Below are 21,355 nucleotides of genomic sequence, written 5' to 3'. Positions count from 1 at the left end.
ATCGACGGCTACCGAAGCCGCTCAAATGTAGTCCACTCACGTGGACGCGGGGAGACCACCGCAAATCAAGCAATGCCAACACGAATTTGCTGGTCTCCGCCGCTCGATCCCGAATCCAAATCCCGAAAATTCCCTCTTTTTTCTCGTCCGTCATTCTTGATTCGTGCAACAGTCGGCACCTATCATTTGGATCTCTTCAGACCCACACTTCCTTGTCTCTTCGTCTGGGCCCTGAAGCGGCATTGGGCGATCTCGGAGTGGCGAAGGTGGCGATGGCTCTCCAGCCGCAGCGGCCTGTTTGTTGCCCGGGTACCATCTCGGAGAACTCCCACCTCAGGATTCGGTCGGTTCTTGGGCTTTTTTCGCAGGTAAGCTGATAAGATCTGTCTTCATCAGTGAAAGATTCTTCCTTTTGGTCGACTCGGAGGGATTTCTCTTGTTTTGAGCATGCATAGATACTCGGTGGAAGAGTTTTGAGTTGTTTTTGAATGATTTTGATCTCAGTTCCCGATCTTGCGACTACTATTCAGCAATACACGTTGTTTTTCTTGTTTGCTTTGTCTTTATATTTGTTCGTTTTGTTATTTCTCATTTGTAGTTTAGTTGGTTTTTCTTTGCTTCGATAGGCACGATTTCAGTTCTTGAATGAGAAGAGCGATAATATGTCCATGCAAAGGCTCAAGTTTCCTGTTTTTATTGTTTATGTGGTTGTTTTTCTCATTTGTACTTAGTTGGTCTCTTCGCTTTGATAGGTAAGAAGATTTCAGTTCTTGATTGAGAAGGGAGCTAATTTGTCCATGCAAAAGCTGAAGTTTACCTGTATTTATTGTTTGTTTGGTTGTTTTCTCATTTGTATTTTAGTTGGTTTCTTCGCTTTGATAGGCAAGAAGATTTCAGTTCTTTATTGAGAAGGGAGCTAATTTGTCCGTGCAAAAGCTGAAGTTACCTGTATTTATTGTTTGTTTGGTTGTTTTTCTCATTTGTATTTTAGTTGGTTTCTTCGCTTTTATAGGCAAGAAGATTTCAGTTCTTGAATGGGAAGGGCGCTAATTTGTCCATGCAAAAGCTGAAAATTACGATCCATTCATGAGTTCTATACCTGCTGTGTTTTGTTTTTGTCAGGATAAATTGTTGCACTGTACACTTATCTGTGGTTATGGTTTATCGTATACTTCTTGGCATGTTTCATCTTCTTCTATTTTCCATTTTTTCTCCTTCAGTCATCATTGAGGTTTCAAGAAGTTACAAGGATCAGTGCTACACCTCGCATGCTAGCAGGTTCAGGTCGGTGATTCTCATGTCATTGTGCGGTCAAATTCTTCTTCAAGTATATTTGTATATTTTTCTCCACGTTTTTAGTTGCATTCCGCAGGCTATTCAAAGAGGCAGCCAAGAAGGAGCTTAATTCCAATGACCAAAGCCTCCAACCCTAGAGGCTTTGCTCCGAAACCACAGGCAGGAACAAGCATTCGAAAGAAAGACCAAAACAAGGTCGATGAAAAGGAAGTGTCGGGAAGTTCAAGCTCCAGCAAACATACAATTTCTAGCAGTGGATTGACTGATAGAAGAGTTGCTGGTGAAGCACAAACAGCTGAAGTTGCTTCGAGTTCAAGAATCCCAAGCACTGTAGGAAAAAGGAGATTAGATGTCCTGGGAGAAACAGAGCAAAAAGCACTGGCAGGTGATGAGATAGATCAACAGAATTTTGCACACATGCCTTCTGATGACACTTGTGATGCTGAAACTGATGGACAAATAGCTGAGATTGGGAATGAAGGAGATGGAATTGGTCTGATATCTCAGCATGTGGCAGTTGATCATAGTGACAAAGAAATTGGAAGAGAGGCCATGACTGAGCAGTTCAATGAAGCTGGAAAAGAAATGGTTTATGTAAAAGATCAGATAGGCAGAAATACCATAGCAGAAAGTATGGCGATAGCTGGAGAAAAGGAGACAAAAGTAGCTGTGTCAGAGAGTAATTTGGGTATTATTGACGTTGATGAACCACCTGAAGATCAAAATGGTATAGCATACACAACTACAGCTATTCAAGAATCGTTAGTCAAACTGAAGGCAGATATGGATGCGCGAGCACATAAACAGCTTCTGGAGAATCTCACTGATCAAAATTTTTCAAGAGGGAATAAAGTATTTGTTGTTCCACAAATTGTGAATCCTGACCAGGTTATCAAAGTTTTCCTGAACCGAAGCTCATCAGCTTTGGCAAATGAAGCTGATGTTTTGATCAAGGGTGCATACAATGGTTGGAGATGGAAATTTTTCACAGAAAAGCTGCAGAAAGCTGATATTAAGGGGGACTGGTGGTCCTGTCAAATTTATGTGCCTAAGGAGGCATATAGAGTTGATTATGTGTTTTTTAATGGTGCTAACACTTATGAGAATAATAATTCGGAAGACTTTTTTCTACTTGTGGAAGGTGGTATGGATGAAGTTGCATTTGAAGATTTCTTACTTGAAGAGGAACACAAGAAACTCAAAAAACTTGCCGCTGAGCAAGCTGAAAAAGAAAGGCAGGCTGAAGAACAACGCCGGAAGGAAGCAGAAAAGGTTGCAAGTGAAGCTGACAGAGCACAGGCAAAGGTGGAGGTAGAGAAAAAAAAGCGTGGTTTTAATCATGTGATGAAATTGGCTTCAAACTCTGCTCACCATATATGGCACATAGAACCTAGTTTATTCAAAGGAGGCGATAGGGTCAGATTGTATTATAATCGAAGCTGCCGTCCACTTTCTCATGCTGCAGAGATCTGGATTCATGGAGGTTTTAACAACTGGGATGAAGGACTGTCCATTATCGAGAAGCTTTCCCATTCTGAAAAAAGAGATGGTGATTGGTGGTTTGCGGATGGTACGTGTTTTTAGATGTTTACTCTCTTATGATCCTATGTGCAGTTCTTTGTGGATTTTTATATTTAAAAATATTGTATCTTTTCCTGGCATTACATTTATCTTGATGTGTGAAGGAAACCTTCTCATCACGAACTACCTGCCCTTCTGCTCATCTCAACTTACCTATAGTTATCATTGCACTACTGGTAATATCTACCAAATTGCATGGATATTCAGATGGAATGTGTTCATTGATTGTTACTCTCATTAATTCTTAAGGAACAAGTTAAACATGGTCAGAGGTTAATAGTATGGTAACAGGAGTACATGCTAATGCATATGGTCATTGACTTTATTGCTTGGGTAAGTATGTGAAAGTTAGAGTTGAAGATTTGACTTTGTTGCATGGATAAGGATGTGTGAGTAACAGTTATTGACATATCCAATAGGCTGATCTTGTGAAGAAGAATATGAGAAAAGCAACAAAAATTAAGATATAGCAGCACACTGAAATAGTAATGTACTTTTTTTTTATTACAGAAAAAGTAGTGAACTTGAACTTACAAGATTGACATGCTAATATTGAGATTTGAGGGCATTAAAAGACAATATCGAAAAGTTTGTCTAGTTTTTATATGATTAGGAAATTGCCTCTTCCATCAGTCAACGCTCTTCAGCTCATATTATATGATGAATAATAAAATTGTTGAAATTTATATCTTATTAATGCGCATTAAGAAATTCATTTTTCATAATTCCATTACAAATTTCAAAGTTCTCAACAATCAATATTTTTGTCGTTGATTGTGATTTTAAAAGAAAAGCTTCTTCTGGAAAAAAAAAGAACAGCTTCTTAAGGTCATTGCGGGATTTATCTGAAGTTGACTCCTTCAATGACTATGACTAATTTCTTAGCGAGCTTAACTTAATATATCTCTGAAATCCAAAGTTCAAGACTCCAATATGTATCCAAAGCATTCAATGCAAAATTTTGGCTGGATGGTAGAAGCTGGAAAACAAATGATATGTTTAAGTTAAAGAAAGAAGGAATAAACAATCACAAAAATATTTGAACAATTAGTTTTGTGGTAGGCAGTCATAATTGTTTCCTTATGCAGTAAATGAACAACTTTTTTTTACAATTGATCTGGAACAGAGGTATTAGTGTTCTAGCTCATTTTTTGTTCCAATTTACCATGATCGAAAACAACTGATTTCCATTCTCATCTTGGGAAATTTTTTCATGTTTAATTATTTGGTTTATGTCTCTGTGTGTTCAAACTTAAAATAGGGAAAAACTATTGAAACTAGTAACATCTCTTCTTCCATCTTGGTCTCAGAATTGTTTTGTGATTGAACTTCTTCACCAACTGCTTCCTTAAGATTCTAATCGTTGTATTTTTAACCAAGTTATGGTCACAGTGATCTTGTCCTTCAATTTGTCTACCCATTGAGTAATCATGTAAAAATTGTTGTTCCGTTTGTATAAATCCTACTAATTTTGAATCAAGTTTGTTGTTTGTTCCAATTTGCGAAAGATTTATGACTATAATAAAGAGACCTTTTTCTTCTCAATGCTTCAGTGGGAAGATATATGCACCTATGTGATTTTAATGGCCTAAGCAATCCAATAATCCAATAACTTGTCTGGTTCAGCTTTGCTAGAGAAACCTACAATGCTTAAGCCCAAGGATTGCCATCTCATACTGACCCTAGGTACTGGTTGATACCTGTGCAGTGTTGGTACACTGGTATGTACCTACTGAATTCCAAAAATCAGCTGAAAAGATGGCTGAAAATGAAAAAAAAAACCCTATTTCAAGGAATAGTGTTTTAGAATCAATAGCAATTTCAGACTTCTATCCACATTACCAACATAGAGTGGAATATGTGTGACAATGGAGTTTTGTTTGGTGGAAAACATATGTCCATCTCTACACCTCAATATTGACGATGTGTATCAGAAAGACACTCTTCCCTTTGAGCATAATGACATAATCTGTTTGATTTTAACTTGAACAAACATGAGTGATGTGTCAGTAACCTAGTGTATTATAACAAGTTTTCAAGGGTTAGGTTGACTAGGCTGTACAGCAAATCAAATTGTTTGGGAGTAAATCTAACTCAAATTCTATCAGATGAATAACTTTAATTTGTTTACTCATCATGCTCATACTAACTCCTCTACCATAATGCATTGTTAGATTCTGAAGTTACTGCATATGATGTTTTCTTAATTAGTAGTTGTTTCTTTCTACAGTTGCTGTACCTGGTCGAGCACTGGTACTGGATTGGGTTTTTGCTGATGGTCCACCAGGGAAAGCAATTGTTTATGACAATAACAACTTGCAGGATTTCCATGCTACGGTGCCAAAGAGCATACCTGTAGAAGTGTCCTGGGTCGAAGAAGAAAACCAAATCTACAGAAAGTTTCAGGAAGACAGAAGATCAAAAGAAGAAGCTATTCGTAAAAAGGTTAGTATCATGGTTTGCCTGAATGATTCAGTACTAATACTGGATAATAATACATAAAGAAGATAAGAAACCTTTTTGTTCTTAGGTCCTTGTTTGTTTTTGTTAATGTTTGAGCATAACATGAAATTTAGACTCAGCTTCACATTTACTCGTTTGGTTTTCACAGACTGAGAAAACTGTACGCATGAAGGCTGAAACAAAGGAAAGGACAATGAAATTGTTTTTGTTGTCTCAAAAGCATATAGTATATTCTGAGCCAATTGTTGTGCGAGCTGGAAGAATGGTCACTGTTTTCTATAATCCCTACCATACAGTTCTAAATGGCAAGCCAGAAGTTTGGTTTAAATGCTCATTTAACCGTTGGAATCACCGTAAAGGTCCCCTACCTCCCCAGAAAATGGTGCCTGCAGAAAACGGTTCACATCTCAAAGCAACTGGTCAGAGTTTGTACAGTAAAGAAAATCTTAAAAGCACATTTCTACATGTCTATTCTTTAATCACTCGGGCGGTGAAGATTTTGTCTCATATTACTCACTTTGATGTTTTTGCTGTAGTTAATGTAAATTAATTGGTTGTTTCAATGTTATTTTGACATCTTATATTAATTTATATAGCATGCATTTACTTTTAAAAGGTCAACTAGGCAATCTTCATCTGAAACTATCTGATCAACAGCTGACCCAGATCCAATCAGTCTACCCAACTAGTGAATTTCATACATCAGGTTGACTTCAGGTCAACCACATGTTTACTTCATAGTGAGGCTCAAGTTGATCCAACTTGGTGATTAACCAGTAAATAGAAAAAACATTGGCTCAATGTGTCAACCCACCAATCTATCCTAACTAGCTTGTTTTTCCACCTCAGGTGATCTATATCTATAGAGATGGTCACATCAAATCTTGTCCTGATGAGACGTTGGATCTGGTTCAGGTTGGTCAATACATCCTAGCTAGTTCAGCTCGACCTGATCTAATTCCAACCTAACCTGATCAATTAACAGCCTTAATTCCAAGTAAGTTTAAGAGTATCAAGTTCTTTCAGAAAATAATAGCAAGTCACATCTTTAGGCAAAGTAATAATTGTTTATTATTGTTTTACAATTAAATGGTTTTACTTCTAGATTCTTGTTAATTGTTATAAGGATGTGTTAATTCACGTGCATTCAGCATCATATTTTAGATGTCACAGTTCAATGATCAACATCATAGGTTATTAAAGTGACATTGTTTATTGTTGCAGTTAAGGTCCCAATGGATGCCTACATGATGGATTTTGTTTTCTCGGAGAGGGAAAATGGTGGGATTTATGATAACAGAAATGGGATGGACTATCATATTCCTGTCACTGGAGGAATTGCAAAGGAACCTCCCATGCATATTGTACATATTGCTGTTGAGATGGCACCTATAGCAAAGGTAAACTTTATATATTGAACTTTACATGACCTCTATGGAAGTTAGATATTTAGGAGCTAGGATAAGATCATGACCATCAATCATAATGATTGGTTCCAGTAGAAACATACAGTTATTTTGTATATGGAACGCTAGTGACTGCAAAATGCTATTATGGATCTAATTTTGCTTGAGTTTAATACTAAAATTCTGCTGGCATGGCACACATCATTCTTCCTGGTCATACAATCCTCCTCAACTTGTTTCTGTTGAGCATTCAGAGTAACATTCTCATCATCAGCGCTCAGTACTGTTAGAAAAATTGTACCTTTGAATTGTAGGTTCCTTTAGATTCCTCCATCTGTTGCATTTTTTAATTTTCCTTTTCAAAAGTTCCTTCCTTATTCTGGTATGCTTTTTTATCTTTTTAATAGAATTCTAACCAAAGCTTCTATTCATGTGTAAGTTATTGGAAGACGGAAAAACCAGAATGAGAATTTCCATATATGTTTTATTGAATTGGTTATTTTGGTGAGATAACTTGATTTTAAATGCATTTTTCCTTTTTATTCCAAATTATTTAGTTGTTTAAAAATCTCACAAAAAAAATTATTTATGGATGTATACACTTAAATTTGTTAGGTTTTGTGCATACCTGAGATGTTGAGAAAAATTGTAGCTATACCTATAGAACATTTCTTGTCTAGGTTGTAAGTTGGCTAGTGGGTTTTGGGTTGCTGCTACTGAACACAGATTGGCCTAAACAGCCATCTGTGAAAAGTAAAACAATTTAATAACCTTGGAAAACAAAGAAAACAACAGAAAAGGAAAAAAGCACAGGAAGAGTGATAAGAAAGTAGAAACAATTGAAAGATGTATAAACAATAGAGTAAAAATTCTTGAGTGAACTGGTACAAAGAAGAATATTGTGAAGAAAAGGCAAGTAAATATAAATCAAGAGTGAACAATGGGTGAGAAGAATATGAAGCATGCTAAAACTCATAGTAGAGGATGATTGTGGGGAAAAAATTATCGGTGTCGAGAGACTATAACTACAAATTATGGCTGATATGGTACACCTGGAAAAAAAAAAGATTATACACATGGAATAAGCTAAAACACCTGTAAAAAATCAATGGTTGCAAAGGACATTCATTTAATTATCAAAAACCTAAATGTAATCTATAAGCAGTGCAGTTGAATAGCAAAATTTAAGGATAAGTTTTATGACACGATTATGATAAGAATTTTGAGTGGCTTAAATTTAATGATATTATGTTTAGTGGATCATCAATCAAATCATATTATTCTCAAGGTGGCATGTGGAAGAGTTAAAACCTATATTCTAGTTAGTGTCCTTAGACAAACAAGTCCTATCGGGATCAAACTTTATTGTTCAAAGTTCAAGTAATCAAAGCTTATCGTGTACATCCACAAGCAATACCTAGGAACTTAGAGTGAGTGAGATACTTTGGTGCAGGGTTTGCCATGTTGTCCTGTATTGGGCGGTACGTACCGGTCTGATAGAAGATCAGTATGCGGTTCATAGCAAAGGACCTCGTATTGCTTGATATGTGGCTTGTACCAGTCAGAACAATCAAAATCCAACTGTTATCGACCTATACCAATTGGTAATGGTTGGATTTCAACCGATACTAATCAATGGCTAGGATTGTTGAATTTGAATGGTCCATTTGACTGTTTGAACTAGATCTTAAGGTTTTTAAACCCTTTCTATCCCCTCATTTGATCGTTTAAGGGTGGTGCATAGACTGAGGAATAGTATTTTATGTATGCCACTCAAGATTCAGATCATGGAGTTCGATAAGGTACGGGTCAAGATTATACATGAAAGGGGAAGAGGAAGACAGTGGATGACTTTGAGCAAATGCGATTGAGACTACATGGTGTAGACATAGAGCGAAGCTCGTCGTATTCATAGCCATCATATTATGGAGAATCCTATGGCCAACAGCAGGATGGTGATAGTTGGTAATTCTTCTTCGAGCAATAGTGCAGTGATCGATCTTATGATATGGAGCAATAAATCAGTGTCAAAAGTAGAAGTTTCGACATTCTCTAACCTTCGCACCAATACATGCCACAATCGTACTTGTCTCAAGAGTTGCCTCGGACATGTATGGTTAATGATGATCAAACTGCAACCATCACCACACTGATGTACCAATAGCATACAGTGTATCAATATACTATATCATAGGATCAATGTCAAGATTGGTTTTGATAAACATATCAAATTGATATACAGATACATACGATCGAGGACTCCTATCCATCGCCCATGGAGTCCCGTTGTTCTTTTTGGTTTTAGAACCAAGTATATCCATCGATCGATTACTTGATTCATTTGAATTTTACAGTTTAAATTGTTTAACAAATAATCTAATAATTCAAATAATTTCTTTGTAGATAATTCAATATTAACGGAAGGACAGTCTAGAACGTACCACAAAGTTACTCGTCAAAGCCCGAAAAAGATATGTGCACTATTCTTTCCTAATTTAGATTATTTTTGTTAAAATTATACTAAATTTATATTTATTTCCAACTTAAAAACCCTAATCTATTTTCTTTTTAGGAATTTTTGGAGCTATTTTTGGAGCTATTTTTTCATGTTGCCGGTATGCCCCGTCATACTAACACACGGTATGTCAGTATGGTCGATTAGTATACCGATATGGATCAGTAAGGTGAACTCTGCTTTGGTGTACGTTAAATGTTGTTGATGACCAAGTGTACTTACCTTCAACAAATTTTATTTATTTTTCGTAAGTTAAAATGATTGCCACCATTTGTTTGGTGAGATGCAGTTCTATTATTTTTGGAGCTTAAGAGTAACTATTCTAAAGTGTCTGATTCACCAACTTTTTTTTAATTATAATTTGATAAATTTTTTGGTAGTTTCATGATTGCCAACTTTAAACTTTGATTTCCTTAGTAATAGAGTTGTATATCTTAATCTACATTATCTATGAGTTGAACGAAGTATCCGTTCTCATCATATTACCTTGATGGTCAATTCTCTGGTCTACCATTTTTTTTCTTCTTTGCAGGTTGGTGGCCTTGGTGATGTTGTTACAAGTCTATCTCGTGCAGTTCAAGATTTAGGCCATACAGTCGATGTTGTTCTTCCAAAATATGATTGCATGAATCTTAGTAATGTAAACTTCTCTTGCTCCTAAATGGCTATTAAGATTGACATCATTGTTTGTTAGATATGTTAAAGGAAGTGCTGTTTTTCTTAATATATCATGAGCATAGACTTCATTGTTGAGACATCTGTGGTGCCTGTTATATTGTTTCTGATGTATGTTTATATTGGAAAATTTTCTTGACATGTTTCTTACAATTTAGGTGAAAGACCTCCATCACCGTAATAGTTTCGCTTGGGGTGAAACAGAAATAAGTGTCTGGTTCGGAAAGGTTGAGGGCCTTCCTGTATACTTTTTGGAGCCTAAAAATGGGTAGGCATTAACTTTCTCTCTTGTATCATGTACTTGTCCATTCCATTGGTTATCTTTAACTTCTACAAAATTATATGCATCTGAAAGTTGTTCAAATCATTCCTTATTTTTAGCATGGAAACTATATGTTACCATGGCTCTTTTTTTTATTTTTTTATGTATTGGATGCATTGGGGAGGAGGAGGAAGAGGAGGGAGGAGGGGGGAGGGGGGTGTTGGTAATTGGGAGGAAAGCTTATTCTCCTTATTCAAAGGTAATGCCACTTTCTCTTGTGGCTTTTCCTATAAAAATAAAGCTACACAAAGCAATATAATTATTAAGCTGAATTGGTTCTTCATGGTCCAGAGCAAGGTGTTCATGCACATTTGTTGCACAATAAAATATTTAGATTCTTGTGATTGTTGCCCTGTGAGACTGAGTCATGACCAATTGTGGAAATATCAAAGTTCGTCTGTCTTAATCCAGGTTGACAGACCTGCAAGGACATTTTTTAATTTATTTTTGTTGACAGTTATACAACTAAATTAGTAATTTGAAGAATCTTATTTATTTGTCTTTTAAGTTGGTTCAACAGTGATGTACATGAATATATAATGCATTAATAGCTTTGCACTCTTTTTAGGCAAAACTGTCTCTAGCTGTGTTGTAATTTCTTCTGCAGATTATTATGCAAATCCTCTTACGTGTATTGTAAAAGCAAATTTTTTGTTTAGGGCTTTGTACTTGTAGTTCTATCCTTTATATTGTCCAAGCATATCTAATCTAGAGTTAGTTCAGTTGGTCATCACTTTGCGTGGGAAGATTACTATCATACTATGTATTATGTGTAATACTAAGTTACTTTTTCTTTAATTTTCCTGTTATACATATTGTTTGAACTTTGAAGTGTGTTTCCTTAGCTTGTTTGGCATCTCATATGTTATGATTTTTATTCTGTAAGATAGTATTACTCATGGAATTCAATTTTGTGTTGCGGGCCTTTATCATTGTAGGCTGTCAGACTTGTATGGGTCCGGAATCTGCTGGCATGTACCAATACAGTGTGCCAGTCTGTAATGTGGTACAAAAAAGGCCAAGAAATTATATTAGGTTTGGATTTAGACTAATGTTACAGTGCGTTTAAGTCCTATCGATTTGCATGAAGTTAGATTAGAAATTAGGTTTGGATTTACCTTGATTTGAGGAGATATTGGACTGAATCTTGGACTTATATCCTCTTCTTGAACAAATAGCCTTTCACTAAATGATCATGGACGATATTGAAAGAATTGAGAGCGACACGGGAGAAGAAATGAGAGAGGGAGAGGGAGAGGGAGTGGAAATATTAATCCTTTACTTTTCAAGTACTTACATTATTTAAGTTAAATGCATCAGCATGTGCTTTGATTTTCTTGGAGACATCTTTTATGTTAATTCAGTTAGTCTGTTGTAGGAAATTGCTAATTGTCACTTTTTCTATAATCTTTAAACATAGTGAAACACCATAAGTTTTACCCTATCCTTCTAGAACAGTAGAACGTCGATCATTTCTTAATATTACTAAGCTTGTATAGCCTTCTCTACATCTTTAATGCATTCATTACATAAGCTTTTGGTTTTCACTTGGATTCTTTCTGTTAGTTTCATTTATTGGTATATTCTTGCGTTCCATAAGTTTCTTTCTGTTAGTTTCCAACATCCTCTTTCAGCACTACTAGCCTCCAGGAATTTGCTGCATAACTGCATCTCTTAGAACTCAACCAAATGACCATGTATTTCTTTCATTTCTATTTTGATGCAATTTAATTATTAGCCTGGTTCGGCATATTGTTAATGTCCTCTTCTTTAATAGTTGGTTTAGATTATTTTCTGCTGTTTTTCTTAAATTGTATTTTTTTCCCATCTATATTTAATCCTACAGCTCAAGGTTGTCTGTGTGCTTTCCAATAAACAACAGAAGGGTGCCTTAGAATTTGTGGCTTTGCATAACTTGTAACTAAAAGATTTGAGTGAGGGTTTGATATTTAGGGATGAAAAGAGAATATGGACATTTTTGAATTGGTTTTCCGCTGGATGGTAACATGGGTTAGGTTCGAATCATACCTGACTATTGGTCTGGATGGCTAGGGAAAATCTGGCTTAGGTTGGTTTTTACCTAAAAACCTACTCAAACCCAACCAAAGTCTCTGGATTTGATCTGTTGCTCAACTTGAGTTTAATTATCTTGACCCAACACATACCCAACCCCAATTGGCAATATAATTTATATGATATTGTGATTTATAATTTGTTCATATTCAAAGTACTCTGAAGTTAGAACCTCTTGTAATTTAGATGATACACTAAATCTAATAGCTCTTTACTAGAGATTTGAATCTCTTATAATGTGATGCTCATTTAATATAGGATGAATATGTTTAAAGGATGCTTATATATGATCTGATTAGGGTGAGAAAGATTTATTTTTGAACAACCTCATTGTATGCTGTGATTAAGGTTTAGTTAGGGTGAGAAAGATTCCATCCTGAGCTCGGGTTTGTTGAATTAATTTTGAGGAATTTGAGGGGCCAGTTTGGTTTGACCTCCAATTCGAGCTAACCAGCTAGATAAAGTTCCCAATATTTGAGAAAATGGTTGATGTTGCTTTTGTAGGTCTTTGTGCTCTCTAGTCTCTACTTTTGAATACCAGAAATAAAGAAACTTTTTTTTTTAGAGAACTTCCATGTGATTATTATAATTTGTGAAGTATAATATGAACTAAACTAATAGCATTACCTTCTGATTGGTGAGAAGATCAATATGTTGGGAGTTCATCATGCTATAATCTTCTGCAGGATGTTTTCAGTTGGGTGCATCTACGGAAGGAGTGATGATGGTCATAGATTTGGCTTCTTTTGTCATGCTGCTCTTGAATTTCTTCTTCAGAGTGGATTTCGACCAGTAAGTTAAAAGAAAGACGTGCTGTTCTTGTGCCTTAATATATCATGTTGAAAACTAGAGTCTTGTTTATTATAGTTTGATGGATTATTTGTGATCATTTTCTCTTGAGAACATGCCTTCCTTTTAGAAATTTGTCTTCTATTAACATGAATGCACTGATGGCTGAATTTATTCATAAAAAAGCATGTTAAATATCCATTTACTGCTATCGCTGCAGGATGACACCTGTGGCACAGCATGCATTAACCGTCCCTAATCTTGAAACATCAATAGAGCCATGACCCTATGTTTCACCAGGAAATCACTATCCCTGTCCTTGCTTTCCAAGATCTAAATGAGATGACAAACTTGTTTTAACTTAGTGTGCTAGTAGTGAAGTAATGTATATTTTTTCTATTAATATCCATTAATTTTGCATGGACAGTCTTATGTTTAATTTTTTCATTCTGTACTAAAATGCTAATTAAAAGTGCACTTTTTTATCAGTCACTGTCTTTACCTTAGAATTTAACAATCTAGTAAAGCCTGTGTGCATGACCAGATTTTTTGTGTATGGTACAAGGTAGATATCCATTTACCAATTACCAGTATCTCTGCAGGATGACAACTGAGCTTTGTCCATTATGGGTGTAAGCTTACCAACATGCTTCCATCACTTCAGACTTTCTCTTGCATGCTTATTTGATCCTTTTTTTCAACAGACCTTGACTGATTTTTTCCTTGGACAGGATATTTTACACTGCCATGACTGGTCCAGTGCTCCTGTAGCTTGGTTATTTAAGGAACATTACATATATTATGGGCTGAGTAATGCTCGAGTGATCTTCACAATTCACAATCTTGAGTTTGGGGTGCACAATATTGGTAGAGCAATGACTTATGCTGACAAGGCTACAACTGTCAGTATCTGGTTCTTCTATTACTTCTAGTATTTTCTCTAATTGTTTTTTTATATTTGATGAGCTATTGCCGAAGTACCCTTTTGATAATTAACATCTTTCCCTTTCAGTGGTAAACTCATAATATTCTTGTTATTTCTATTGTTGTTCATGTAACATGTTTCTATCTTTTGTCCTAGCAATTTAATTGCATTTGTTTACTGCAGCATGATAATTTTTGCAATTTACCTTGTTTGTTTGATCTTCTGGATGAGTTTAAGTATAGATTGTTGAACATCGTTTAGCTGATCTTTTGTTTATTGGGAATTATAAACAATGGAAATTGACATAATTTACAAGTGAGAAGCTGTATCAGGGAATACTGTGTTGAATATGTTCAATGTGTGGCAAAATTAGTCTGTATAGTTCCTATAAACAGATTAAAAACTCAACGACAGAATTAACTACAGGAGAAATGCAACTGAATGAGGCTTGCCTATGATGTTGTTAGATGGTTTAATTGGTCATTGATGGGTGTCTCATTCTTTAGACCCATGCATATAGAGCCAGCCTTGCGGTAACCATGGACTTTTGGCCCATTATAACTTCATATGTGATAGCTTCCCCATCACTTCTCATTTGTCCAATTATTGCTTTAAAAACCAGCCACAATGATTAGAGAGGTGGCTAGACCCAGCAGCACCCATCATGTCCTGCCGAAGGTCTTATTTCTATGCCTGTCAGTTTGTCACTTGGTTGAGTGGTTGGTAGTTAGACAATGCTTAGATTATCTGTTCAATCTGGCTGATTAGTCCAATTGTCTGATCAAATTAATATGCAAATTGATACATTCTATAAGTGATGCATATCTCATGGCTCTCATTTCTTACCTTTGGCAAACAAATCATAAATTTTGGTTCCATGAGTGGCAAACAAATCACAAATCTTTAGCTCCATGGGGGCGGGGGAGGGGGGGGAGGGGTGGTATAGCTGTTTTTCTTTCCACTGTTGTCTAATTTCCCTTCAGTTTCTCTTCTTTCTTTTTTTTTTTTTTTGAACTTTCATCGCTAAGCCATCCAAGCTTCTTTTGTTCTTTCTTTCCCTTCTAGTAATGTTTTAATAAGGAATAGTTTGGTTTATGGATTAAATGGGTTATCTATTCATTTCTTCAACTTTTCAATATTATGTCACTTAGCCTTTTTTTCGGATGGTTTGTCAACTCAGTGACCGCCTAGCAAAAAGATGGTGGGGTAGAGAGGATCCTGGTCATCCATCTGTCACCTGCAGTTGAAGTGAGACTTCATTTCATTTTTAGCTTGACTTCCTGTTTTGACATGGAAGTTTGTTAGAAGTCACAACCTTTTTTTTTTTTTGTCATGTTAGGTACCAAACAGAATGTCTGGTAGTCATGTTTAGCAGGATGAAACAGCAGAACAGATTTTCATTATGGTATTGAGAAATTTAAATTCATGATGTTGTATCTTCATTTGCTAAGGTTTTGATGTATAAAATTTGTTATCATTGTTGAGAAAATGTATCAGAAGATTGTACCTTAGGTTGTTCTTCCAATCTTGCATCTTTCACTATAGTTTCACAGGGAATTAAAGAAGATAGTTTGCTTAACCAAATACACCCAATATGTGAAAATTTGATTCAGTAATATGTTTGATTCATTAGCCCAAATTGGTTAAGATCCAAATTCCAAAGTCTTTTTGTGTAAGTTTGATGAGAATCTTTCCTTGGTTAGTGTGTTCCTTTGTTTTAGCTTTCGCATTTTCTGCAGTCAGGTTTTATTTTTGATGTATTAGTTCTACATGGCTTGCTCAAGAGTTCATGTATGGGATGATTTGACTAGAATCGAATGACGATATGTAATTTTTAACCATAATTGGTTCTTCAAACTTTTATTTGCTCTTTAAACTTTAAAGTATTTATCTCTTAATGTAGGTATCACAAACGTACTCAAGGGAGGTTGCTGGGAATCCTGCAATATCTCCTCATCTTCACAAATTCCATGGTATTGTAAATGGTATTGATCCAGATATCTGGGACCCATACAATGATCAATTTATCCCGGTATTATTTGTGACTCTAAACCTATGTTATAAGTTTAACTTTCTTCGTTTGTATATAACATGATGTATTTTTCTTTCACATGCATGCTTTGATTTATTTTGGTTGTAATATTTTTTATTAAAATTTAATTAAAAAACAATTTAAGTTTGCATATTATGATATTCTAGAATAACATCAATAATTTTTTTATTGATATTCTAGCACTAGCATTATCACGACCCGGGTTTGATAAACTAATTAGCTTATCAACTTCATTTGGCTCAAACCACTAGCCAAAATGCATAAGTTAAAGTTGATAGTAGCATCAGACTCTTATAAGTCAATCATAATCTTGCCCACTTTCGATTTGGGATTAATCGAGATATTACAAATATAACTAATATAGCTACTAAAAACAAAGAATTTCTCATTTCATATCTTAAGCAAACAACGTAATTAAAATTGGTTAAATCTATATTCATGATTAATGGATATTATATGTTGATGATATTGTCTTAGTAGATGAGAGCCTAAATGGATGACATTACTAATCACTTACGTGATAGGCCTCTATGGTGTATGTCATTTGTTAATGATATTGTCTTAGTAGATAAGAGCCTAAGTGAAAATAATTATAAACTTGAGCGGTGGAGCAAATCCTCAGAAGCTAAAGGTTTTAGATTAAATTGAACTAAAACTGAATATATAAGATGTAATTTTAGCAATTCTAAAAATAGATGAGAGAATGTAGTTAAGTTCAGTGAAGTCATAGGGTTCTTGCTTAGGCGCCTAGGTGAGATGAGGTGAGGCTTGAGCACTCGCCTATTGACTGGGCAAGTATCTTCACTCAAGCGCGGCTCAGGTGCTCGCTTGGGCGTAAGCGTTGGGCGAATCAGGCGCTTGCTTAGTTCAACTCAGACATGTACTTATAGTCCCTCATCCATCTAATACCCCAGATACCGTATACCGGGTATGGTGTTATTAGGCCCATACGGTTTCTACTCGAGTCTCGCTCTAATCGGATTCTCTCGGAGAACTTTTTCTCTCTCAATCCGAACGACCCTGACCAGGGATTTGTTTAAGCAAGAATACATAGGATATTCCTCTCATAACACCGAGAGTGGATGATCCTCTATTGATACTCAATAGCCCTCGTAAGGTTAGCTACCACTCCCGATAAGCGACTGTGCTAGATCTGGAACTTTCAAAGAAATTATAAATAAAGATTTGAATACTCTGAACTTAACTAAGCATATGACTTTTTACATATCTCAATTATGGTAAAAGATCTATGTAGTCAACTCCAAATAGTTAGAACTTATGGCTTTGTCGTTGTTGTTGTAAGCAAATAATGTAACCGGCACAGGAAAGTGAGTTCACGGTGATAACAATGATTGTCAAGACTTTTGTCATCAACCTATGGTTTTTCAATAGTTGGCATGGAGAACTATGAAATCATCATTGTCATCTGGAGTTTACTATCTTCTGCCACATGGCAATAGATCATGAAGAATTTCTTGATTGGAGAATGAAATAGAAAAGATAAGGCAAAAAAGAGAAGTATTTCATCATGGGCATGGGCATGGGCGTGGGCATCTTTAGTTAGATAACCAAGAAACTTTCACTCATGGCCTGCCGTTAATATATGAAGGCATGACAAAGGCCTACCATTACATAGTATATGGGGTAGATCAAGGTTTTAAATATGGTGCTTCTACCCATACAGGAATCTGATTGGAACCATTTACACCGATCAGTATGGAATAGTACAACTTGGTACACCAATAAAAAAATTGAAAATGTTTGATATGTCAAGTCCCATCAGTCTATGTATTGCACTGGTATATCAGATTCAGTACTACAGTAATATTCCAAATCATGTTGAAGAGTACCTACCTCATTCATTTAAGTAATCATCACTATTGCCTCAACTATTTACCTATACTTACTCAAAATATGATCAAAAGCTAGACCTAGCAGTATAAGTTTTAAGGGAAACAGGATGAAGATCTTGCATACCTTGGATCCTTAAGCTCTTGTGAACTTCAAAATTGGTTCTTCAAATAATTTTTTTGAACTGAAAATGGTCATAAGCTGTTTGAGACGAGATTAATTGACTCTTTTAAGAGGTATGGTCTAGAAGTAATGACGTAATACATCTTCCCCAGGTGAAAATAATCTAGAGTGCATCCTAAGGTGATCTTGCCCTTCAACCATGGAGTTCTTGGCATGCCATCCAATGTTGACCAGCACGTGTAGAACCTTTGTACACATTCATCAATGTGGCTCTTTTTAAGATAGTATTTCTGACATGTAGTTCAAAGCATCTTATTTGCTGTTAGTTGTTGATCTGACTGAAGATCCCAACCCAAGGATTGTTTAAATACTGGGTTAGACCACAGGGTTATGTCATTCTTTATTAAATGAACTAGATTTTTAGCCATCCTGTTGGCCATGCTCAAGTGTTTTGGCCCTACCAGGCTTATGAACCTGTCTAGCTCATTGACTAAATTGTTCTGTAGGATTGTTCTTTATAAAATGGTTCTGAAGAGGTGTCTATCCAACCGTCAAAACATTCTTCTGATGGTTTCATATTTTTGTTATTTTAGGTGCCTTACACACCAGAGAATGTTGTTGAAGGTAAGAAGGCAGCTAAAGAGGCATTGCAGCAAAGACTTGGATTGAAGACATCTGATCATCCTCTAGTAGGAATAATTACCCGCTTGACAGTTCAGAAGGGAATTCACCTCATCAAACATGCTGTTTGGCGAACGCTTGAGCACAATGGGCAGGTTTTACTTTATATACCCTTTATGCAGTTCTTGGCATTATCTAATATTTAATCTCATAGGGATTTGTGTCTGCTACTGGATCTCACAGCACCAATGCTCCTCATTTAAGCATTTTGTAATCTATAAGAACTATTTGTTTTAGGTTGTTCTTCTTGGTTCAGCTCCAGATTCTCGTATACAGAATGATTTTGCTAACTTGGCAAGTGAATTGCACTCTTCACATGGTGATCGAGTACGTTTTTGCTTGACCTACAATGAACCTCTTTCTCATCTGGTAAGACTTCACTTACTGCTCTTTGTAGGTGCCATTGTATATTGATAAAGTATATGTGACCTAATGCAATTTCCCTTTGTCAGATCTATGCTGGTGCGGACTTCATTCTTGTTCCATCACTTTTTGAGCCATGTGGCTTGACCCAACTTATAGCTATGAGATATGGTTCCATTCCTGTTGTTCGTAGAACAGGGGGTGAGTGCTTTACTAATTTCATACTGTGCTCTCAATAGAGTATCAGTTTATTCTCAAGCAACAGTTTCATGCAACTGAATCACCAGTTAATTAGTGGACTGTCTAGTGCATGAGGCTCCTATCAATGTGATATTTGGATCATTGCATGCAGCCTTACCTTTTGCAAACGAAGAGTCTATTTCAGTGAATCATCATTTCGTTTATGCACTGTTAAACTTAACAAACTTGATATGGAGGAAAAGACGATACCGAAGACAATACCACTGTTGCGCTTTGACCCTTAAGGTCATCCGAAGCCACATCATGGAAATAGTTGTTATCAGTTGCAGGCCAAAATCAGTTTGCATTTGCCAAAAGTTTGGGTGTGTCAAATAGAGATCGTGTTAATATGCACAGCCTAACTTATATGAGTGAATATATATACCCAGAGCCCCATTCTGACCATAATGCTTTTCTTGAATGCCTAGAGGCCTTACCTGATAAAAAACAGTATTGTTATGTTACGGTGCAGTCATCCTTGCAACATTCCTAAATAGATAGGCTGTTTTACATGAAGTGTAGTAGCATGGCTGTATAAATAGGGCCATCAAGAATGCTTATGCATCTGCCACTCTTTACTCTAAACAGTGATACATTCTATTATTAGAAATAAAAAAGAGGAAATGGCTTTTTCATTATGCAGGACTTTATGATACCGTGTTTGATGTTGACACTGAAAGAGAGAGAGCTCAAGCTCAAGGTCTTGAACCAAATGGGTTTAGCTTTGATGGAGCTGATTCTGCTGATGTGGATGATGTTCTCAACAGGCACGTTACACAAATTTTATTTTTTTTATTTTTTTTTCAATTGATTTTATTCTTAAAATGGAACTTTGAAATGAGTGATGAGGAGATACTCATCTGTAAGTGCTTTGATTATATCTGCTTGATTTAGTTCAGTGCTGGGCTTCAGGAAATTAGCAAAAAACTTGCATTTTATTTACTTAATTACTTTGCGTTAGCATCTAACTATTTAATACATGGAACTCTCACTTTAAACTACTGTTATAATTTTGGCTAGTTAAGTATTTAAGAAAGCATACTTGGCCATATTTAATTTTACCAGCTTGTCTTATACCTTGAACCCAGTTTACATTTCATATGGTTAGGAAGCTAATGGAATATGTTTGGAACCCTTGAATTTGTTCATTAGATAAAAGTTATTTGGCATTTCATATTCCACATTATGCAGACATTTTTCTTCAATTTGTACACCACTGACATGCTGATTTTCCTTGTGACACTTTTTCTTCGAGCACTTATATTTTATTTGCATAATTTTCTAACTATCGGATATCGAATGAGTTCTAATTAAACATAAATCAGTTTTATTGGTTGCTGAACAATTTATAATCTATGTCATTAAACTTATCTCCACTTTCTTCTAAAAAGCAAAACCAAATTATTTGTGGAGCAAGCAAAATTATATATCTTATACTTGGATATCACAGAGCAATATCTGCTTGGTTCGACAAACGGGAATGGTTTCACTCGCTGTGCAAGCGCGTGATGGAGCAAGACTGGTCATGGAATCGACCGGCTTTGGACTATATGGAACTCTACCATTCGGCACGGAACAAAACATCATGATGGTATGGGGAGAGAAATCTGGTACACTATTCTTGAAATCTTTGTACAGCACAGTTGATCATTCTCTGTTTCTTCTGGTTCTGTATTCTTAGAGATGTGCGTCACTTGTCTAATTTAGGCTCATATCAAGTTACCATTTATCTATGTTTCAACATTCAAGTTAAGATGATTCTTCATTTTGATGCATTTTGACAGTCTTTGCAACAATATAGCACTAAAGTGCTGTTATATTGGGAAATTTTGCAGTGTCTCTGACCTGGTGTTGTATTTCTCATGCTTTTTTCATTTTTTTTCTGATATTGTCGGCTCAAAGGCTGTGTTAGTTTCCAAACCAATCAATCCTATCATGAAACTATCAAGCCTACTTGGCCACTCCACATATAGTGCCATAATGTTGATCCTGGAGCAAG

General features: G+C 35.8%; 1 protein-coding gene across 2 annotated transcripts; it reads left to right on the top strand.

Moving 5' to 3' along the window:
• Window positions 1–15: 15 nt before the first annotated feature.
• On the top strand, window positions 16–21,131 carry LOC135611956 (starch synthase 3, chloroplastic/amyloplastic-like). 2 transcript variants are annotated; one of them, XM_065107614.1, is made up of 16 exons: window positions 29–368; window positions 1,221–1,284; window positions 1,373–2,866; window positions 5,108–5,322; window positions 5,489–5,759; window positions 6,565–6,740; window positions 9,794–9,901; window positions 10,095–10,204; window positions 13,018–13,123; window positions 13,852–14,022; window positions 15,949–16,077; window positions 18,666–18,848; window positions 18,991–19,122; window positions 19,206–19,317; window positions 20,000–20,123; window positions 20,807–21,131. In XM_065107614.1, exons 1-16 carry the CDS (start codon window positions 273–275, stop codon window positions 20,943–20,945), a joined length of 3,630 nt encoding a protein of 1,209 aa, XP_064963686.1. In that variant the 5' UTR covers window positions 29–272; the 3' UTR covers window positions 20,946–21,131. The 2 variants fall into 2 exon arrangements, with proteins under 2 accessions (XP_064963685.1, XP_064963686.1); XM_065107613.1 differs by lacking the exon at window positions 9,794–9,901 and having other exon boundaries at window positions 16–368.
• The last annotated feature ends 224 nt before the right edge of the window (window positions 21,132–21,355 follow it).

The sequence above is a fragment of the Musa acuminata genome, chromosome BXJ2-5 (assembly GCF_036884655.1).
Source record: "Musa acuminata AAA Group cultivar baxijiao chromosome BXJ2-5, Cavendish_Baxijiao_AAA, whole genome shotgun sequence".
NCBI classification, from domain to species: domain Eukaryota; kingdom Viridiplantae; phylum Streptophyta; class Magnoliopsida; order Zingiberales; family Musaceae; genus Musa; species Musa acuminata.
Note: the sequence above shows the minus strand (reverse complement) of the source record. Positions and strands in the feature narration are given on the sequence as shown.

Excerpts from the sequence above, each read along its gene's own strand:
- LOC135611956 (XM_065107614.1), top strand. The coding sequence starts at position 273 with ATGGCTCTCCAGCCGCAGCGGCCTGTTTGTTGCCCGGGTACCATCTCG. Across the intron at positions 14,023-15,948 it reads ATGCTGACAAGGCTACAACT|GTATCACAAACGTACTCAAG; the intron begins GTCAGTATCTGG and ends CTCTTAATGTAG. Across the intron at positions 19,318-19,999 it reads TGTTGTTCGTAGAACAGGGG|GACTTTATGATACCGTGTTT; the intron begins GTGAGTGCTTTA and ends TTCATTATGCAG.